At 37.4% G+C, this 21,714-nt stretch overlaps 1 protein-coding gene across 1 annotated transcript; it reads right to left on the bottom strand.

Annotated features, from left to right (window-relative positions):
* Positions 1-5,190: 5,190 nt before the first annotated feature.
* Positions 5,191-10,351, bottom strand: LOC117635711 (5-methyltetrahydropteroyltriglutamate--homocysteine methyltransferase). Its single transcript, XM_034370069.1, has 11 exons — positions 10,077-10,351; positions 8,634-8,987; positions 8,447-8,534; positions 8,140-8,267; positions 7,654-8,045; positions 7,399-7,562; positions 7,042-7,122; positions 6,786-6,952; positions 6,565-6,670; positions 5,931-6,383; positions 5,191-5,823 (listed from the first exon to the last, which is right to left on the bottom strand). The coding sequence occupies exons 2-11, from the start codon at positions 8,981-8,983 to the stop codon at positions 5,455-5,457; spliced, it is 2,298 nt and encodes a 765-aa protein (XP_034225960.1). The 5' UTR covers positions 8,984-8,987; positions 10,077-10,351; the 3' UTR covers positions 5,191-5,454.
* Between the last annotated feature and the right edge of the window lie 11,363 nt (positions 10,352-21,714).

A 21,714-nucleotide genomic window follows, 5' to 3' on the forward strand; every position in this document is an offset into this window, starting at 1 on the left:
TGAAAAATCTTGGGGATCTCCATTATTTTGTTGGCCTTCAGATTCAATATCAAACAGATGGCATCTTTATTCATCAATCCAAATATATTCTTGATGTGCTTACTAACGCCAATCTATTAGACTGCAAACCTTGTGTTACCCTATGTCTTCCTGTTCACCCGTTTTGTTTTTACTCCTATGATGGAAGGGCAAAGTTCCACATTGCCTTGAAAACCATTGACTGGTCAACAAGCCAACTTTCTTTGGTGTGCGAGCGTGCCACTGCTAGCAATGAAAAATCCTAGCAGACTTCTTTGAAACAGATAACTTGTGCCCCAAGTTACTGATTTCTAAACAAGCGATTGTGAATTTGGGTGAGGAATATCTGCCAAGTAAGTTCTTTTCTTGCCTCAGACTGGTGAGGACTTCATAATTTATCACAGTATAAAATTGGTAGTTCTGGCCAAATAGATGATAATAAAGTGGACTGTTTTAGGCAGAACTGCCTTCTACAGAATTAAAAAGGGAAAAATCAACTCTAGAAAGACAAAAAGACGGCTGGAATTCCAGTTCCGCCTAGGTAGAAACTTCTGATTCGGGCTGGACCGAGTATATTTATTCTGGACTGAGCTGTTAACAACTTCAGTTGCTTAGCTTTAGCTGTAAATCGATACCAAAGTTCAATTTTGGCAGAGCTTTAATCTACTTCAAGCATTGGGAGGCTTTTGAGCTGGCAAAACTGCGGCTTCTTTAGTTTGAAGGGGCAGAAGTGGCTGGACTTGAGGACTTAGCAAGCTGGAACTGCACTATAAAATTTGTTGAGGTTTTCATATTTGTGAAAACTCAAACTCTGCTTGTCTTGGCTTTTGCTGAACCAAATTTGTAACGAGAGAAGTCTCATTTTGAATGACTTATTTCTCTAAGTCTGAATCTTGGAAGCTCTGATCTATAGCTCGCTCCTTTTGTGGCTCAAATGAGCTTTTGGTTGCTCCAGTTTGTTTGAAGGTTCTCAGTGATCATTTTGAGTTTTTTGCCTCTGGTTGATTTCTGATTGTTTGATTGATTGTTGAATTTTTTTTTTGTGTCCTCTAGCTCTTTTTACCCACTCTTTATATTTATAAGAAATGTTTTTGGAGTAGGGCTTCTTTGTTTTAACAATGGGCGGCAAATTTCTCAAAAGATCTTTCATTTTTTTAATGCAAAGAAAGAGAGGTTCTATTAATTCTGGCAGATAAGCTCCCACTAGTCAGTCCCTAAGGCAATCACTTCCCTGTTTTCCTACTTATTTCCCAAATGCAATCTGCTTATCTCTTGAAAATAGTGCCTCTCTTTGGAGCAGATTTTTCTTCTGAATAAAAAAAAGGATTTTGATCTTTTATCTTAAGAGTTGCAGAGAAAATTTTGCAAATGACCTGTGTTCATTTAATTTCCAATCACTTCCTCCATGACAGTTGAATTTGTTGACTTTTCTAAGTCAGGTAGTCACGTGAATTCTGAACATAGGCTTTCCAAATAAGGTCTTTTGATTTTGCACTCCAGGATTTGAGATCAGAAGCTGGGTCCAATCCAATTTTTCTTTTGATTTGTTTTATTGATCTGCGTCAATGGTGGATTGCCACTTAATCTCGACGTTTTTATGACTCTGCCACTTTGTAAAAGACATGGGGCCCTTTTTGATTTGGTTTTGGGGTTTTTATTTTCAAATCAAAACCCAGTCCTCTATTTCTTCTATTTTGTGGGCTTTTGTGAGAAATGGGCTAGCGTGTGGTTGCTTTTGGCCCAAACACTTCCTTACTCAGATCCTGCTCACTATCGCAGTATTGTTGGTGCACTTCAATACCTCACTTTTATTCGGCCTGACATTGCCTATGTCGTGCATCAAGTTTGTCAGTTTATGCGTACTCCTTTGGACACTCATTACTTAGCTGTTAAACATATTCTTCGTTATCTAAAAGGTACTATGTCTCAAGGTTTGCTGTATAAAAAAGGTTCTTTAGACATGATTGCTTTCACTGATGCTAACTAGGCTGAGGATCCAAATGATCGTCGGTCTACAACTGGTTTTGTTATTTTTCTTGGCACAAACCCCATCTCCTGGTCTTCCCAGAAGTAACAATTTGTTTCATGTTCTTCTACTGAAGCCGAATATCTCGCAATGGCTGTGACGCAGCTGAAATTGTATGGCTTTAGCAGCTTCTTACTGATCTACATTGTCATCTTGTTAAGAAACCAATTTTATGCTGTGATAATATATCTGCCATGGCTCTGTCTTCCAATCCTGTGCTTCATTATCGTGCCAAGCACATTGAAATCAACTGTCACTTTGTCCGTGAGAGAGTCACTCGCGGTGACTTCCTTCTTCAGCATGTTTCTTCTGCCCAGCAAGTTGCTTATGTGCTTACTAAAGGCCTCTGCTCTCCTCAATTTGATTATCACTATTCCAACCTCATGCTTGGTCCTCCTATGCATGAGGTTGAGGGGGGATGAGAGGATATAAAGGCACTTGTACCTATTATAAGATGACAAGTGTGATGTCGTGATTTGTTGAGTTAGTTAGATTGCTTAGTCGAGAAGATTACAATGTAACAATACATAAGAATCGTGTAGGCTGGTCATTGATTGATTTAGCTAGAAACAGAAACTGAAAACAAAATCTTTTTCTTCAATTCTCTCAGATTCTTCTCATTCTCTTTAATGTTTTCAGTAGTATGGTATGGTATGGTATTGTATTAGCATATCAAATGTAAAAGAGGAGTGTCCTTTATAAGCATCCAAGAACATGTAACCTCCACCACATTAAACTAGAAAATTAAGGCATTCAATATAGATAAAACTTGAAAATTAAATATATAACCCCCACAATAAATAAACTAAAACATCCAAAATAATAAAACAAATCAACTGTAAAAAATTTAAAACCTTTTTAAAATTCCAACAGTAGTGTTCAAACTCACTCTCTTGCACACTATAGAAAAAATCCTAGCCGCTCTTTCTCTATGTCCCAAAGGAAAATTCCATAGAGGGGGAGGAGGAAGAAGCGTCATTGCCCCTCCTCTATTCTCATCTTTTCCTCTTGGGTTAGTGAATAAGTCCACTAGGGCGTTGTTTTTGCAAATATTCTCATAGGAGAATATCTGCTTGAAGATCCTTCGCCCTTTGAACTTCTTTCTCTCTCTTCCTTGGTTCTTGTAAAAAAAGACTGGAGTAAATAGACCACACTCGGGGGGTTGTTGGGCAAAGGCCTTCTGATGCCTAAGTTAGGTCGATTGTATCTAGAAGAAACAATAGCTAAAAAATGGTACAGAGATTTCTCTATGGTGAGAATCGGGTGGCCGGAGCCATGTGGAGAGGCAAATATGGAAGAGTCGGCGGCTAGGGATGCCGTCGGCTAGGAGAAAGAGATATGGAGAATTTCAGGTGTGTGTAGAGCTTTTAGCACTAGGTTTAGGATTGGCGAAGAATTACCTTAAGTGTTAAATGAAGCCATATATTCATAGGGCTCTAGGCATCTAGGGCTTTTCAAAGAATAAACTCCTAAATTGTAGAGATTGAGTCCATTAGGGATTTGATTGAGATCAAATCTCCTAATTTGATGATGATATCTCCAAATTAGGATAATATCTAAATGGGTGATATTATCTTTTTAAATAAAGATAATATCCCCATTTTTAGTATCAATTAATTGCCAAATAAATGGGTTTAGTTTATTAACCTAGGTGATATTCTTCTTGTCCATGTGGCGTCTCGTGATTGGAAGCTGAATTATTTGCTCCCACGGGCGTTTTGAATCAGAAGTCCTTTGTGGTGATTTCTTCTTTGGTAGGGTTGTTGTTTTCGTTTATTTGTTCTCTCTTATGTGCATGTAGATTACTTGAAATCATATTTTCTCCCAATCTATTACAAAAGCGATGGAGGGTGTCGCCACTATGGCACTTCTTCTAGTGATGGTTGTAGGATTCATTTAGACTCATGAGTTGCTTTAGGGTTTCAGTTATATTGGCTTTGTGGGCTTATGGTTCATTGTGATAATGTGGGCTAGTAGTCTTATTGCGACTTTTGTCCGCTTTAGTTTGCCCTTTTTGAATTATGACTTTAGATGTGATGTTGATGTCTTTGATTGTTTTGTTGAAGTTTATCTAATGAAGTTTCTCTTTGATAATTAAAATTAAAAATCACTCTCTTTATGCCCCTTAAGGGCAAAATTGTACTTTCAGAATTAAATTTACAAGGCTCACAAAAATGGCCAACCTCATCCACCTAAAACTTACATAAAACGAAAGCTACTTGAGCAGACCCAAAATTCAAATAGGGTCTTTAGCATATCCGGATTTCAATTTTTTTTTTCTTTTTTCTTTTTTTTCCCAAGAAAAAGAACTTCATAATCTGATTCAATCTCCGGGCCAACCTATGAACAATGTTGTGCCTCGTCTAGTCGGTCTCCTTAATCATCAGTACTGAAAAGGCCCTAGCATTACCAGCGGAAAATCTTCCATTTATAAAACACGAATGTGTATATTAGCATCTGCAGTTAAGGTATTAAACAACCATACTAGTGGTACAAAGTCCCAATAAAAACTTATGAGCAGCTTTGTTACAAGTTAGAACTACGAGGTGCATATTACTTCCTAAAATTCTCGAATCGCAGCGTGAATGTCGAAAAGAATACTATCCACCTCCACATCCACCTTCCTCTCCCCCTTCACCATATGAATGGCAACTTGGGAATCAAACTCAACCACACTAGAGAAACCTCCGTGTTGGCAAGCTAATAGAACTGCACGTATGGCATCCATCTCAGCCACGACAAACCTCCTTGTTACATTGCGGATATCAATTTCTTTACCTAAACCCTCTTGTTACTTTGCGGATATCAATTTATTTACCTAAACGTGGGTTTTCGGGTTAACAAATCTGAATGCTACTTTTGCCATTGTAGAATTTTCCCGTAGGTTTGACTTTTCAGTTGGCAACTTGGCACATAAACTAAAATGTGAAACTGTATCAATCAATTTTTCTATTGCCTACAACCCAATTGGAAATGCTGAAACGTAACCTATTTCTAGGGCTCTGTACGGTTCAATGGAAATCGGTTGGAAGTAAAATATAATTTCTAAATAAGTGCATCTTATGAACGCAATTTTTTTGTTGCAGGCACGATGAGGGGATTGATATAAAAATGAGGAATAGGCTTGGAAACATGGACACCACACAACTTGGTAATGAGATTTCTTCTTTTATCATCATGTACACCAATCAGTTTGGTGCCCATGGAAATGACGAGGCGGGGCCTCAAAAATACAAAATATCAAAAGGAAAATAACAAACAAAAAAGAAGATAAAATGCTCTCAAAAGCGCATTAAAAGCCTACTAGATATTTCAACACACAGTTATTTGAACCAATAAAACATATGATTAAAGAACCGTTTCAAGTTCCTGTAATGCAATAGAATTGAAGCTTTCCTTTCTCAAATCATTCACTTGGCACTGGCGAGCTGGGTGCGGAGGAGCTTGGCAGCAGCAACCAGGTTACTGAGGGCTGGCTTCACTTCAGTGTACTTGCGAGTCTTGAGACCACAATCAGGGTTAACCCACAAGATGTTTGTCTCAAGCACCGCAAGCATCTTGTTGATCCGGTCTGCAATCTCTTCAGTTGATGGTATTCTTGGAGAGTGGATGTCGTAGACACCAGGGCCAATGCCAGCACCATACTTCACTCCCTCGCGGAAGACTGACAGGAGCTTCTCATCTGAACGAGAATTCTCAATGGTGATCACATCAGCATCCATGTCAATGATTGAGTGGATGATGTCGTTGAAGTTGGAATAGCACATGTGAGTGTGAATCTGTAGGTTGGTTTGAAAACAAAACCAGTTCAGAAAATAGAAGCAATTAAAAAGAACCGAGAAAACAAATGCTTACGATTAAAGAAAACAGAGAAGTGGAAAAAGACCTGAGTAGTGTCCTGCACACCGCAGTTGGTGATCCTGAAGGAGTGGACAGCCCAATCCAAGTAGAAAGCTTGCTCAGACTTCCTTAGGGGCAACCCCTCTCTCAAAGCAGCCTCATCAATTTGAATAACGTTAATACCAGCTTTCTCAAGATCCTCCACTTCATCCTTGATGGCCAAAGCAATCTGGTAGGTAGTCTCGAATCGGGGCTGGTCATTTCTAACAAAGGACCAGTTAAGAATGGTGACAGGGCCTGTAAGCATTCCCTTCATTGGGCGGGCAGTCATGCTCTGGGCAGCAGATGACCAGAACACGGTCATTGGATTGGGGCGGCTCACATCACCGTAGATGATTGGTGGCTTCACACATCGAGATCCATAAGATTGCACCCAGCCATTGACGGTAAAGGCAAAGCCTGATAATTGTTCTCCAAAGTACTCAACCATATCATTCCTCTGCCATGAGAACATACAAATAATGAATTAGAGGGACACATAAAAAGAAAAAATCTTAAAAAAGATGAAAAATAAGATAAAGAATTTCCAGCTTTTTAATTGATAATAACTAAAAAAATTTAAGCAGTAGAATATCTCTCTCTTCGCTTTCTTGAACAGATATTCATAAAGGAAATCTCACCTCGGGCTCCCCATGGACAAGGACATCAATGTCGAGCTCTTCCTGAAGCTTGACAACGTTGCTAATTTCTTCCTTAATGGCCTTGACATACTCCTCCTCAGAAATCCTGAGTACAGCACACATCAGCACAATTACTAATGCAATATTAATGAAATAGTTATGATGAAATAGTTATGATTCATAACTTTTATGAAAAATACGGAACAATTAATTTCACTCACTTCTTGGCCTTGTATTCACGACGGACCCTCCTGAGTTCAATGGTCTGAGGGAATGATCCAATGGTGGTGGTTGGGAGAATTGGAAGGTTAAGCTTCTTCTGTTGAGCATCAAGTCTAGCACTTACATTAGTAGCACGACGGTGGTCAGAACCCTTCAACGCAGCAGCCTGGGAGGCAAAAGGAAAAGTCAATTCAAAGTGCAAAACCATTTTAACAGCATGTCAATTGGAAAGGCAAATGAATTGAAAGCACTTACAGCCTTTTGAACAGCCTCATTGGTCACCCTTGGGGAGGACTTCCTTGAAGCCTGAGCTGCGGCATTAGCGGAGAAAAATGCCTGATGAAAAAACATAAAATGTGAGTTATAATTAGGGATCAGTACCACACAAAGAGAGAAACAAAACTCAAAAGAATCCTGAGAAAACAATGTTGAAGTGAACAATGTCAAACCCCAAAATGTGCAATCTAATACAGATAATATTATACTGCCAACTCTTCTAACTTTATGATTATTATAAATATTTGTGCCTCCAAATTTAATTATTTGCCAAAATGCAAGAAATTTGTGATTTATGAACAAATCTGATCACCTAAATGAAAAATAAGGTTTTACCTCATCCTTGTGACCAGCCAAGGCCGTGGCCAAAGCATTAACTTCAACAATTTTCTGGGCAGCAAAAGCGAGCCATGATTTTATTTCCTGGTCCAGCTTGGTCTCATTAACAAGATCAACAGCAGTGTGAAGAAGAGAGCAGGAGGTGGAGACAACAAGTTTATCTGCACGGAACAAACAAATAATTAATGAAATGCAACTTTAGAAACTAAATTATTTGATATTATCACTAAAAACTGTAGAAAAGTTGAATACCTTTGCCAACAATGCCTTCAAGAGTCTGTAAAGTACTTAGGGAGGCAGAAAGATCATTAGCCCAAATGTTCCTTCCATCAACCAATCCGGCAAAGAGGTATTTTCCTTTAGGGAATTCACCCTTAATCAAATCAAGGGTCTTAGTACCACGAACTAAATCAAAACCATATGCAGTGACACCTTTCAAGGAAGTGAGGGTCTTGAATGCCTCAGCAGGAACATCAGCAAAGTAGGTCTCAATAAGAACATTCAAGCCAGATAGAGTTGATTCCAGGTGAGAGTAGGCATCAGTGAATGCTTGCAACTTGTGAGAATCAAGATCCATAACAAGCGTGGGCTCATCAAACTGAATCCATGAAGCTCCAGCAGCCTTAAGCTCAGATATAACTTCCCTAAATAGACATTCATAGTTGGAACAATTAAGTTGGATACTTCAAATTAACAGAAGCAAGACAGAGTATATCTGATATACAAAGAGTATCTTACTTGTAGATTGGAATGATTTTTCCAAGAAGAGAGAGAAGAGAAAAGGACTTCTCAACACCCTTTGCTGGTTTCGAAAGCAACAAGTATGACACAGGACCAACAAGGACTGGAATGGTGTCCACTCCAAGCTGCATAAAAAAGATTGGATTAAGTTTTCACCATAATTAACGGGGTAAACAGACTAGGATTTCCATTCAGATATGCATGTGTTTGTGTTTACTTGTGTGCCTCTCTGCCTATGTGTGCAGACATATATACAGAACAAATGATATAGAGAATAGAGAATGAACATATCATGTATACATACCGCCTTAGCCTCCTTGTATTCCTCGACAGCCTTGTGAGAAGCATAGGAGAAGTTGACATCAGGTCCCAACTCAGGGACAATGAAATGGCTGGATTAGTACATTAATTAAGTTAGTATAAACCATAAGAATGCATAATAATATGTTGATACTTTTAATAAACATAATGCTGAGAGAGGGTTTACGTACTAGTTGGTATCGAACCACTTGGTCATCTCCATAGCAGGAACTGAGGCATTTCCTCTGGCCATGGAGAAGTATGTGTCAAATCCAATCTCACCACCATTCCATCCATATCTTGGTGGAACAGCCCCGAGCAATGCAGTGGTGTCAAGCACCTGATCGTAGTATGAGAAAGTGTTGCTGGGGATGTGCTTGATCCCAGCATCAGTCATCTGCTTCCAGATGGAAGATCTCAGATCAGCTGCCACCTTCTGTAAATCTTCGGCACTGGTCTTCCCATCCCAGAAAGATTCCAAAGCAAACTTGAGCTCTCTCTTGGGGCCCATACGAGGGTATCCAACAATGTGAGACGCCATTTCTCTGTTTGATCAGATCAACAACCAACACAACTTAGCTGACTCAACAACTAGAAGAAGAAACATTTTCACGATGACCAGGCAATAAAAAGTTTAAGAAAATTTTTAAGTTACATCATGTCAACCATTCAAAACACCCCGACAGAGAGAAAATTATACACAAAAGAGTTGATTGAAATCAAGAACAACAAAAGTTTATACCCTCCGAAAATTTCAAATGAGAACAGATTCAAAATAGAGCTTCCTTAGTTATGATTATTATGCAACTAAATAATATCAGAATTGATTTAAAAGAATCAAAAAAATTAATTTCATGAAACGTCTCTGTTATCTTCATGTGAAAATGAAAGAAAAAATACTGATACTGAGACATCCTGAAGAACGACATAGATGCCTGAATTATAAACACTCCATCAAATCCAACCAGAGAACCTACAACCTCATATAGCAGAACTTTGTGCTTATGGATCTAATGTTTAAAGCAAGGAATCTCATCCTGAAATCGTCGTATAGCAGAGAAACGGTTGAAAGAGAAATGTTCTCACTTATAGATCTAATCCTACATGCAGGGAATTTATCTGAACCACTTAAGAAAATCCAATTTTTATTTGGCCTTATCTTTAAGAAAATCATAACAGCCAAAGAGAAACCCACTTAACTCAGAGATCTACAGCAAAACCCAAAAACCCAATAACAGATCTACAAATACCAAAACCATAACATACTCAGATCTGCAACCCAAAATGCCCAACAACCAAAATCCCAATGCCACCAAATGTTCATTCAATTAAACCAAAGGGGTATCCGAAAAATCCTAAATTTTCGCAAAATCCAACACAGAATCGCAGAAGTGGACACTAACCAGTGTAGATCTCAGCGTAAAACCAAAAAATCAAATCAATTTTTTTACAAATGGTAAACAAAAGAGTGAAAGGTAAGCTCTAGATCACGTTGGCATGGCAAAAAGGGTTGGAAATGATGGGGGGGAAAAAAAAGGCAGCAATACACAGGGGTCCGAGAGAGAAGCCTAAAAGAAGAGTGAGATAATAAGAGGAGGAACAGAACCAGAAAATGGAGGGGAGGGTCTTCGTACCTTTCGGAGGTAAAGAAGACTTGACTGGTTCTTTCTTCTTCTTCTTCGCTTGTTTCAGTTACTAGCGTAGAAGAGAGAGGAGCGAGTTCGAATGGCTCACTCTCGCCTTATTTATAGCGAAATGCGCTTGCGTGGCTTTCTGCTAGATCTGGGATTCTGCCCCTGCCTTGCCTTTGCCCACTCTTTCCCACGCTCTTTTTTTTTTCACTTTTTTTCTTTTTTCAGTTTTTTATTTTTCTTTTTTTCCGGATTTTTTTTAAATTTTATTGACACTGAAATCGTGGTGTTGTTTTTTAACTAATTTGGAGACGACGCGCTTGTTTTGGGTCGTGTGGTGGGTTTTGGGCGATGCGGTAGGTGAATGCCTATGGTCTTTGGTGGGTCCCACCCTTACATGCCTGGGGAGTGGGTGAGTTTGGAAACCGGAGAGGATTAGCCTATAGGAGAGAGGAGTAATATACGTAGATTCTCATCTGCAGCCATTTCTTTGAATGAATTCCATTTTCTCATCTTGCTTTTAAATTTTATTTGTTTGTTTTAAACGGATCGATTAGATAAAATCCCCAACCTTTGTTTTTTTTTTTTTTTTTTTTACTTTGGTCTAGATTTATTAAAACATTTCAAATTCATATCCTGTGTGTTTAAAAAGCTACATTGGCTCTCAATTAGTTTTTAGAAAATTAATTAAATATCCATTCTTAGACATAGTTTTATAAAGAAACTCTATATCATTCAATGTATATAAACACATCTAAAATAAACCCAAAATTTGACAGCTATCAATTTCTTAAATTCAACAGCTATATTGAATTACTGCTTTACCCTTTTGCTTTGTCTTCAATAATGGTGAGGTTCATCGAGCCCTTCTTCTGGCTTTTCTCTTTTTTCAATTCTCCATTGTATCTTCGTCGTCTCCACCACAGCCCTCGCCGACTCCATTGCTGCAACCCGTTGCCGATTCACCTTCCCCAAAAACTCCATCTCCGATTTCCCTTCTTCCATCTCCATCAGACACTCCAGTGAACGCACCATCCTTCTTCACCTTTAACGCCACCGCAATCATCTTCGTCAGCCTACGACACGCCTCCAGTTCCTTCTCCATTGTCGTCTAATCCGTGCGACATCAACCTCAGCAACCTCAATGTGGATGGAGACGGATCTAAGAACTCCTCTGGAGGAATGAGCCTGTATGGATACATTGCCAGGAGAGGGATTCTCTTAAGAACAACTAAGTCTCTCATGCACAAAAGCTCTTAGAGGTTACTGTGAAAATTTTAATTTATCGTATTTTTTGTTGTTGTTAATTTCTGTGTTTGCTTGGTGTATGATTGAATTGAGGTTTTGGCAATGGTGATATGGTGATTCAATTTGATTCTTCATTCTTTGACACGCCGACGATGCTAGAGTTGGTGGTAGTTAGAATTTTGGGATGAGTTCTTGGCGTAAAATACTCAATTAGTCAATATGAGTCATTGATGTATTGCTTTTTCTATTTTAGAATGATATAATAAGTGGAATTAGTGATTTATAATTCATTATGCTTGTTTTTCTCACTGTTGTTGACTTGTTTGGCTTTATCTGTGTATGCTATCTAATGTTTGGTTACTAAGAAAATTGAACAAAAGTAAAGAAATTTGATAATTACTGTTCTTGGATTTAGATTCTCAGTGATCTAGGTTATTTGTAATTTTAATGCGTAAAACACTGTTTAATGTTGACTTGGTTTTGATGTCTGGTATTGTTTCGATTCTTTATCATACCAATTATGCAAATGAAATGATGTAGTTGTTAACTTCCAGTAAGTGGTATGAACATTTATTCTGTTAACTTCCAGTAAGTGGTATGAACATTTGTTATATTGTTTATACCCTGCAACTGAGATGATTTCTATGACATAGTATTAACAGATTTGCAGTAACAAAGCATACTCTATATTTTGCTCTATATATAGTTGTGCACTTAAAGTTTATGATATACATAATGTGATTTTTACTATGAAGATAGTGTTATGACATAGTATTAGCAGGGTACCTTTTTTTTTTTTTTTTTTCTCTTGTAAAGGTATTTCCTTTGTGATTGTTTCTAGTGAAACTGTGAACAATTGGAGGTGGTTTCTGCAAAAGATATCAGATATCTTGCTGTTTTTTTTTTTTTTTTTAGTTTTTGAGTTTTTTGTATGAAATGGTATTAACAATGTACTTCTGTGACATGGTATTATCAATGTACTTCTATTATATGGTATTAACAATGTACCTCGGGCTTGCTGGGCTTGTTTTGGTTTTTTTTTGTTTAGTTTTTTGTGTTGGTTTGTTTTAAGTTAATCAATGGCAGTCATATAATTTATATGAACTTAACCACTCATTTCTTATATAGTAAATGGATTTTGGGTGTGTTTCTAAAATGCATTTCATATGGGGTTTTTTTATAATTTCAACTCCTATTTTGGATATATTAGTGAAGCTCCCATTAGTTTATCCGTAGGAGTCAAACCCCAACACCTCTTTTTTTCTTCTTTTTTTTCTCCGGCCCTTTCTTCTCTCAATCCTCTCTTCTTCTTCTTCTTCCTTCTTCTTCTCCTATATGCAAATTTCTCTCTGTCAGTATCTAGCGCCCCCTCACCTTTGTCTCCCTCAAAAATCAAAACCTAGCCACACCAGACCATTTGTTCGGTGAACCTAGTGTCGATTTTCAAGGGTAGTGGTTCAGCGTTGATGTTAAGATTTTCTCCACTAAGGCTTCAAGCTCAATGGTCAGTTTGGACTCAAAATCAAACTAGCCCAACCATAATCCAACCCTATTTTTGTGGCAACGATGCATACCACTCTTTGGTAAGGATGGATTATCGTCTATATCCCTTGCTTTGAATGAAAAAAGCTAGTAGATTCCTGCTCAACTTCCTTGTAGGCCGAGTTAGAGGTTATGGCTAGTTAGACTCAGCTCAGCTCGCTTTTGAAACAAACTCGAGTCTAAGAGCTACTCGAGCGGGAGAGCCCGGCCTGAGGCGAGGGGAGGAAAAAAAAAAAAGGACGTTCCACCGCGCAGCCAAGGCACGGGGGTGGTGTGGGACCCACCAACTCGGGCCAACCCAAAGGCGAGACGAGCCCGAGCTCCAGCCCACGGTCACTGACGTCAGCCCTCGTGTCACGCTGACGTCATCTAGCGCGTTTCAAATTTTTTTACTGTTGGCGCATGCAATGCACGCGCCAACGGTAAAAAAATTTGAACCAGCGCGCGCTGACGTCAGCAAAATGCTAGCTGTAATAACCCAAAACAAAATATCTAAAAAGTAGGATTAATTTATTCTAGCAAAAAGATAATTTTGCCCTCGCATTATTTAATAGGAAAAAGTTGACTTTTTGATCGACAAGGAATTTGGCAATTTCGCTTACACCGTTGCGTAGAGCACGGCGAAACGAGTCCGTAGACATGGAGTAGACTCGAATCGGAGTTGTAACGAAGAAAATACGGTCAAAATACCTCAAAGGGCAAAACGGTAATTTAGACAAAGTCAGATTTTTATCTCTTTCTTCCTTCTCTCTCCTCGTTTTCTCTCTCCTCTCTCTCTCCTCCTCCCGGGCGTGACGCCGTCGCCCCCTTCCCTCTTTAGTTCTAGCTTGCCGCCGCCACAGGGCACGGTGACCTCCGCCGTTGGTACCGTCGGCTTCGTCTCGCCGTCGCCGTCCTTTCTTGACCGGTCTCAGCCCCTACACCGACCGGAGCTCGCCGGAATCAGGCAAAAATCGACCGGTTTTCATCCAAACTTCATCTCATTCGTTCTCCCTCGTTTCTCAATCAAATCGATCGAGCAAGGTATGAATTCTCAGCTATTTTTCGTGCTCTAACTGATGGTTGGCTGGGTTTCGATCGATTTTACCTCTAGATCACTCGATTTTCGAATTGAAATCGGCCGAACTTCGGCCGCCGTGATCGGCCATTTTCGGCCACTTTTTTGGGGTATGTCCAAGAACAAAAATTACTCCAAATGGGATGTTTTACCTAGGATAGGAGTTTGGTGTCTTGATTTTGAGTTTTTCCGGCGACCCGTTATCGCTTTGGACACCCAAACTGCCCGTGCGTGTGGCAGTGCGTGGGTGAGGGTAGTGAAGTGACTCTATGTGGTTTTGTGATCCTCATGTTGTCACGAGCGGGTAGAATTTTGCGGATCTCGATTTGGAGACCGTTTGAGCCCCGAATGAATTTTGTATATTGCGCGATCCTTGGGTGCAGTGTCTTCGAGTCTTTGGATCGCACTCGATTTTTGATATGTCGTTCTACATGATTTCAGAATCGTGTCGGATTCGACGGATTGCGAATCAGAGTCCCGGATACTCTGAAATCGCGAACCCTGGGGCTAGGGTTTGGATTTTAAGCGATACTGCGGTTTTGGCCAATCCGACTGTCCGTCGCGAAACATGGTTCTTTCTCCGTGAGAAACCTATAGGGAGTCCCATATTGGCCATCGGAGATCGTGGACACCACGGGGTTCCGGATCAGCCGGTCCGACGGTTTATCGCTTAGTAAAGCTTCAGGTCTTTCAAGGCCATTCTCATTGTCTGAAAAGCTAAAGTGGGCATATGAGTGACTTGAAAATGAGTGCACGCATTTCTAGGAGCCGGAGGCAGGGTGTTTAATTTAATTCTTTTATCGAGCAGTTTTATTAATTTAATATTCATGGTTAACCAGGCATCAGAGGCCAGACTGAGCCACAGGAGGGACCTTCGAGAGGTCCAAATAGCTCGGACCAGCAGTGAGTGGACTTGCTTTCATAAAGGATTTTATATTAATGAGTTATATAAACGATTTATATAAATGAGTTTACATAAATGATTTTATATTGATTTTATATAAATAAGTTTTTACAAATGAGTTTATCTGAATAAATTTCATTATTTGATCTTGAATAAGTTTTATTATGTTTCCGAGCATGATTAGTACAGTAATAGTTCTATAATTCCGTGCTGCTTATTTATATATGCTAAAAAGTTATAGAAACAGAGTTTGAGGTGTGAATCAGATGAGATAGCAGCATAATTTGAGATTACAGAGATTACTCAGATTTTCTTAAAGAAATTTATTTTAAGACCACCATGTACCCGCTTTTTATTTGGTGATTACCCTCAGATGGACCGATGTCTACGGACATCCAGTCTGTTTACAGTTCTGTCAGTGCACTTGACATTGCTTCACGAGTTTCGGGGACGCTCGGACCGCGAGTGCCAGGATTTGCGACTCGGCAGACTTGGTGTCCCGAGACCTGCCAGGATTTGCGGCTCGGCTAACTCTGTGTCCCCGAGACCTGCCAGGATTGCGGATCAGGCTGACTACGGTCCCCTGCATCATGCCAGAGCGGCTCGAGTCGCCGGTAGATCAGGCTAATCATAGTCCCCTGAATCCTGCCAGTTTGCGGCTCGGATAGACTTTGTGTCACCGAGACCTGCCAGGGGAATTGACGGATTTTACAGGGGTACAATTAGGTGGTAGTTTTAAAGGAATTTGAATACTTTTATACAGCTATTGCTTTCAGTCATTTTATACTAGTTTTCTCAATATTCGTGCATGTTTTACATCTCTAGATAATTGTTCAGTTATACGAATTTATATATATACATTTATATATGTATTTAGATGAATACCTTATATTAAACATAGTTGAACTCTAGTTTTTCTGATCAATTTATTTTTACCATGGGGGTTATTATGGTTATAAACTGTTTTCAAGAACATTATTTTTGTCCACTCACATTTTCAACTTGTTTTTCGCCCTCAAGCAATAGAAGTGCGCAGGGATCCACCACCGGGCCACTCCTAGCCTCCGCACCATCAAGAACCGTAGGATTTTGTTGGAAAGTTCTTGAACTCTTGTAAATTATTTAAAAATTGCTCTGATATCTAGTTGGAACTGAGAACCAGAGTCGAAAATTGTTTAGTTGAGTTATTTTGGCAGTTGGGTGAATTTATTTGCTTGTTTAACAGGTGGAAGACTTTTAGGTTTGGACGAAATACAGAGGGGACTCTGCCGAATTTTCGGCAAAAGTCTAAGGGAAGTTTTATTAGATACTGTAACAGGAAGGGTAAAAAGGTCATTGTGCCCGACATTCGCCAGGTGTCGGACACGCATAGGACTTGGCTCTAATTCCAAAGTGGAATTGGGATTAGGTCCTGTCACCAGCTCCAACAGGAATTTGCCACGTGTCGCCTCCTCAGCCCTCCGATCAGCATCTCCGAATCCATCCTACGGCTGAGGCTTTTTTGGGCAATAAAAAAATGAAAAAAAAATGAAAAAAATTTCTGATATTTTTTTTCTATAAATACCTATCAATACCCTTCACTTTCAACACCAATACTCATACATTTCATTATACTTCTACTATTATTCACTCTTTTTACTCAACATTTTCCTCTTTTTCATCTAGCATTTTGATTTCACATTTTTATGGCTTCTTCTATCGAAACCGAAGGGGCTTGGAGCACCGTGGAAGATGTTTCCTTGTGTGAGGCTTGGCTCCAAATTTGTCATTGTCCCATGTCCGGCAATGAGATGAAATTTTTTCATACGTGGAATTTGAATTTTGAAATTCATCTGAAATTTGAATCCAAAAATCTTATCCGGAAATTTTATCTGATTATGAATAGTCTTGACACGTAGGAACCCGGAAATCTTATCTGAAAATATTACCCACATTAATTATTTTCATTAAAAAATAGGAGGAAAAAATAAAAAAATGAATAGTAATTGCCCTTAGCCATGGCAACGGGTGGAAACACAAATTACTATTTGCAAGGGCAACCACTATTCACGTGAATAGTGGCTGCCCTATCTCCACCCTTGCCATGGTTAAGGGCAAATGGGTGGAGTTGCTCCAAGTGTAGCTCGACTTCATGAAAATTGAAAATAATAAAGCAAATACAAATAAAAATATTAGTAAACAAACTCGAGTCTTCATTGTCACATTGGTTAAAAAAAAAAATTACAATTTGAAAAGGGAAATTTATTTCTTCTTAAAAAGATGCTCTCAGCCAGTACACTTGTTGATTTTCAAATTTATGAATTTAGAAGACATTATAATTAAGGTAAAAAAAATATGGTGTGTATAGACTATTATAATTCATGTATGTTCAAATTTGGACAAGAAAGAAAAGAAGAAAACAAATGCATTTCAAATTATTCTTTCCATATAGTCATTTCAATTGTACTACATCTAGTTATTTCAAATATATTCAATCTAATGTGGTTGTTGTTTTTAGAGATATTTATTCAAAAACTCATGTTAACATGATATATTAAATGAAAACCAATATAGAGCCCATTTGGATAGGACAACCCAAAACTAGTTCTAGTGTGTTAAAATTTAATATGACTCAGTTCTAGTGTGTAAAAATTTAATAGGACTCGGTTAGAAAATGACAAGTGATCTGTCATTTCAAAATTGGCCTATTTGTGAAAAGCCTTTGTTTTTATTACAAATTTAGCTTTGTTGTCAAATCCAAATCCCTTCTTTCAAATCCTTCCATCCAAATGGAGTCTAAAAGTTTTATAAATAATATAACAAGAATACTACTCCAACACCAATTTTTGGACAACAACTTATGCTCTCCGTGTTTCATTTGTTTTCATTTTGGGCTCTATACATCAATTGGGAATCTAAAACTTAGTGTCACTTTAACATACATAATGTTATCGAGAGAAAAAAATTAAGTTGAATCATGATCCAATTAAATGTATGTGTGATGTGCAGAAAACAATACAAAGGAATGACTATAATGTGTTGAAAATTTTTGGAGAGGTGAGAGAATCGAATTTGAGAAGAAATTCTTCGATCGTGCAGATGTACCACGTAGCCCTTCCAACTAGACACATAGTATTGGAGTGGAACCAGCATGAGGCCATGTGGGAACCAAATGCATAGGAATTTTTTCAAATTTGAGACATCTTTTATAATTATAAAAATAATTTATGAGGTTATAGCAAAAGAAATGTGTTTTAAGTCAACGATGGTTGGTTGAGTTGGTAAGGATCGTTCTCTTCGCTATTAACTTGTAGAAACCAAAAAAAAGACTAAACCTCATTTGTAAGCTCTCAAAAAGATATTGGTATGCTCTGACTCTAGGATGGACCCACTCATTTTAATTTTTGTAACAGGGAACCACCTAATAGTAGGGCTTATTGGAGCGACCATATTGTATGAACTCCGGAGAGACTAATGCAGCAACCCACCGCCACGGCGGCCCAACTTAAATGTTTGGTTTGATGACCGAACCCGCGACCTGTAGAGCACACACAAGCGCAAGCGTGGCTTGTTGGTCGACTTTCGTAAGGTCTGAACCTGCTGTGGACAGCATAGCAAAAGCAGGATATCCAACACCACCCACTGTTCATCACGCGCCTGAAGAGCGCTTACTAAACATCGTCTCCTCTTCCCAGGAATATTAAGACTTCTGTGGTGATTTTGAAACGGTTAAATTTGTGGAGAAGTAAATTGGAAATGATGAAATAATTTAAAAAATATATATTAATAATAATAAAGAGTTGGAGACTGATTTGTTTTTTTTTTTTTCTTTCTAAAATAGACTCAGAGTTGGTGACTAGAGTTTTTGGGGGTTGGTGAGGACGCCACTTGTTTGCATTATGTTTGGGAGACTACATTTTTCTGAATTTATTTATTGTACTAAATATTGATTCAATTACCTAATGTACCCTTTGATTTGTATGGAAAAGTATGATGTGGAGACATGTTTTGTTGTTGAGTGAGTAGGTGTGATGGGACCAGATTTTATACTTAAAACGCAAGATAATATAGTAAAAACAAAATTATGGCAGCTATGAAAATGCGACAAGATTTTGATATTGTGTAAAATTAATTCATGCTTAATTATAAGAAGAAAATGAATGATTTTCATTTGTAACTTTTTTGCTCGCGTTTATTTACATGTTCTTAATCAAATGCAACAAGATTTTGATATTTTGAGGAGTTATTGTTACTGTTATAAAAGTTAATTTATGTTTATTTATTAAACAAAAACCGAATGATTTTCATTCGTAACTTCTTCGCATTTATTTACATATTCTTAATTGCAAGCTTTTGATATTTTTGAGGAGTTATTGTTACTATCATCAAAATTAATTCATGTTTATTTATAAGAAGAAAATGAATTATTTTTATTCGTAAATTTCCCGTCCGCGTTCATTTACATATTCGTAATCAAATTAGATAAGATTTTGATATTTTGAAGAGTTATTGTTACTCTTACAAAAATTAATTCATATTTATTTATAAGAAGAAAATGAAAGGTTTTCATTCGTAACTCCCACCCGATTTATTTACATATTTTTAATCAAATGCGACAGGATTTTGATATTTTGAGGAGTTATATTGTTACTGTTATAAAAATTAATCATAAGAAGAAAATGAATGATTTTTATTCATAACTCCCCCACATTTATTTACACATTTTTAATCGAATACTTGAAAGACTAACCACATTTACGTAACAATTTTTAGTTTTAAATACGATTAGTGCAAAAAAATGAGGCCATCTGTAGCTTGAGAACTCAGAGATCTCAAAATCATCCCATGAAATATAATTAATAGAAATCATTATGTTTTCAGGCCGAGGCTCCAACAATGAGAGCAGATTATTGGCTTTGATTAATTAGTGGCTGTGAGACGACCTCCAATGGGAATGAGATGTCGTGGTCCCAATTAATGGTCTTTGCATCTAAGGTGAGGATTACACTCGAGGAGAGCTTAAGGGCACCGGCAATGAGCTTTGAGAAGACAAGGCACGTGATTGATAAAGGCAATTTCTGGTTTTTTTTTTTTTTTTTTGGGGTAACTATTTGTGGTACTTTTCTAATTGTTATAAACTACAATTTCAGATATTGATATTTACACATGGTCTCGGGAGATTTTGGAAAAATCTAAAAGAGATAAATTTTTTTTAAAAGAAGTCAAAATGGACAAAATTGCCCTTATTTATTTTTGAATTTCCTAAAGAATCCTTTACATTTGCATGTCTTTCATTTCAAAGTTGAGAGGTTTCTCTATCTTTTTTGAAAAAGCTAAAAATGAAAGTTTTTTTTGTAGCTAAAACCTAAATTTACTAATTCGAATTGATATTTACATTTTTTGCTCAAAGGTGGAGTTCTATCACATAAAATAATTCTATGTGTGTTCCTTTATTTTATGCTTTGTATGTTTCAGGATTAATAAGTCATATCAATCTTGCTACTGAAGTTTATTTTTATTTATTAATTATAATTTTAAGGGAGATTCACTATAATATCCAATATAGGAGACCAAATTATAAATAAATAAATAAATAAATAACCCTATATGAAATAGACTTTAGAAACACACCCAAAACTCATTTACAACATAACAAAAATGCTTTTAACTTCTTTTAAATTACAAAACTACCATTGATTTATTAAAACAAACCCAAACCAAAAACTTCATTAAAAAAATCTCAAAACACTCAATGGGGCATCAAAGTAATTTAATAATCAAAATTAAATTCAATAGGGCCAGCTGTCATTTTTTGAGTTTTTTTTTTTTTTTGTATGTTTATAGAAATTAAATGGTGTAGGGTTTATTTATAGTTTTAGTGTTAAGAATGGATATATGACTAAATATCTCTAATTTTAAATTAGCCTATTCACCCATTTTAAGGCATTATTAGTCATCCTACAAGTAATTTCAATGTCTATATTTGTTGTTTGTTACAAATTTTAGACAACATTGAAAAATAACTTAATCTATAACATGTGTAAACAAAATAAGAAGTTTATATTATACATATTCTATTATTTGGGTTAATTATAAAGGTGGTTAGAGAGTGCATCAATTAAATTTTAAAAAGGAAGGCGAGCCAAGATCGGACCAGGCCGAACATGACCATGGACAAAACTTATCGGGCCAAGTTGTGGGTGAGTCGATAGTTTCATATTCTAAGCCCAAGTCCTACCCAACCTTAAAATAGGTCGAATCGAACAAAAATAATCATCAAATCAGGCCAAACTTTAGCCCATCAGGCTACCCGCTTCGAACCGCGGGGCCAAATGTTTATCCCAAACTATATCCCTCATCAAAATCCATACAGATCAAGCGATCCTAGTGTAGCAGAGTGCCTTTCACATTCCATGTGGTACGGCTCACTTAAGCTGCTATCTTTCTTTCTTTTTTGTCCTTTTTGGGGGACTGCAACCGCTACCTTGTTCAATAAAAGAGGTGTTATACAATGATATCATTTATTATTTAGATTTTATTTTCTAGTGGGCCACGTAAACCTCTTTTTCTTTCGTCTTTGTTTAATGTCTGGTTAGTGCCCATCTACAAAGACTTCACCTTCTGTCTTTCGAACTCACAAATTTCCTTTTGGCCAAATGTAATTTATCTATGTCACTCAATGTGCCTGTAAGTATCTATGTGTCACTCTTCCATACCATTAATTCAATCTGTTTATGACAATGAAACTTATGAGTTACCTTTATTTTATTAAAAGAAACATTTTAATAGAGTTTGTGTCCTCTGTACTCTTTATTTTATTTTTGATGTAATAAAATTCTATCAGTTTTTTTTTATAAATAAATAAAAAAAGAAACATTTTTTATTTTAATAGAAGACGCCGAGGACAAAAA

Source organism: Prunus dulcis, chromosome 7 (genome assembly GCF_902201215.1).
Source record: "Prunus dulcis chromosome 7, ALMONDv2, whole genome shotgun sequence".
NCBI lineage: Eukaryota > Viridiplantae > Streptophyta > Magnoliopsida > Rosales > Rosaceae > Prunus > Prunus dulcis.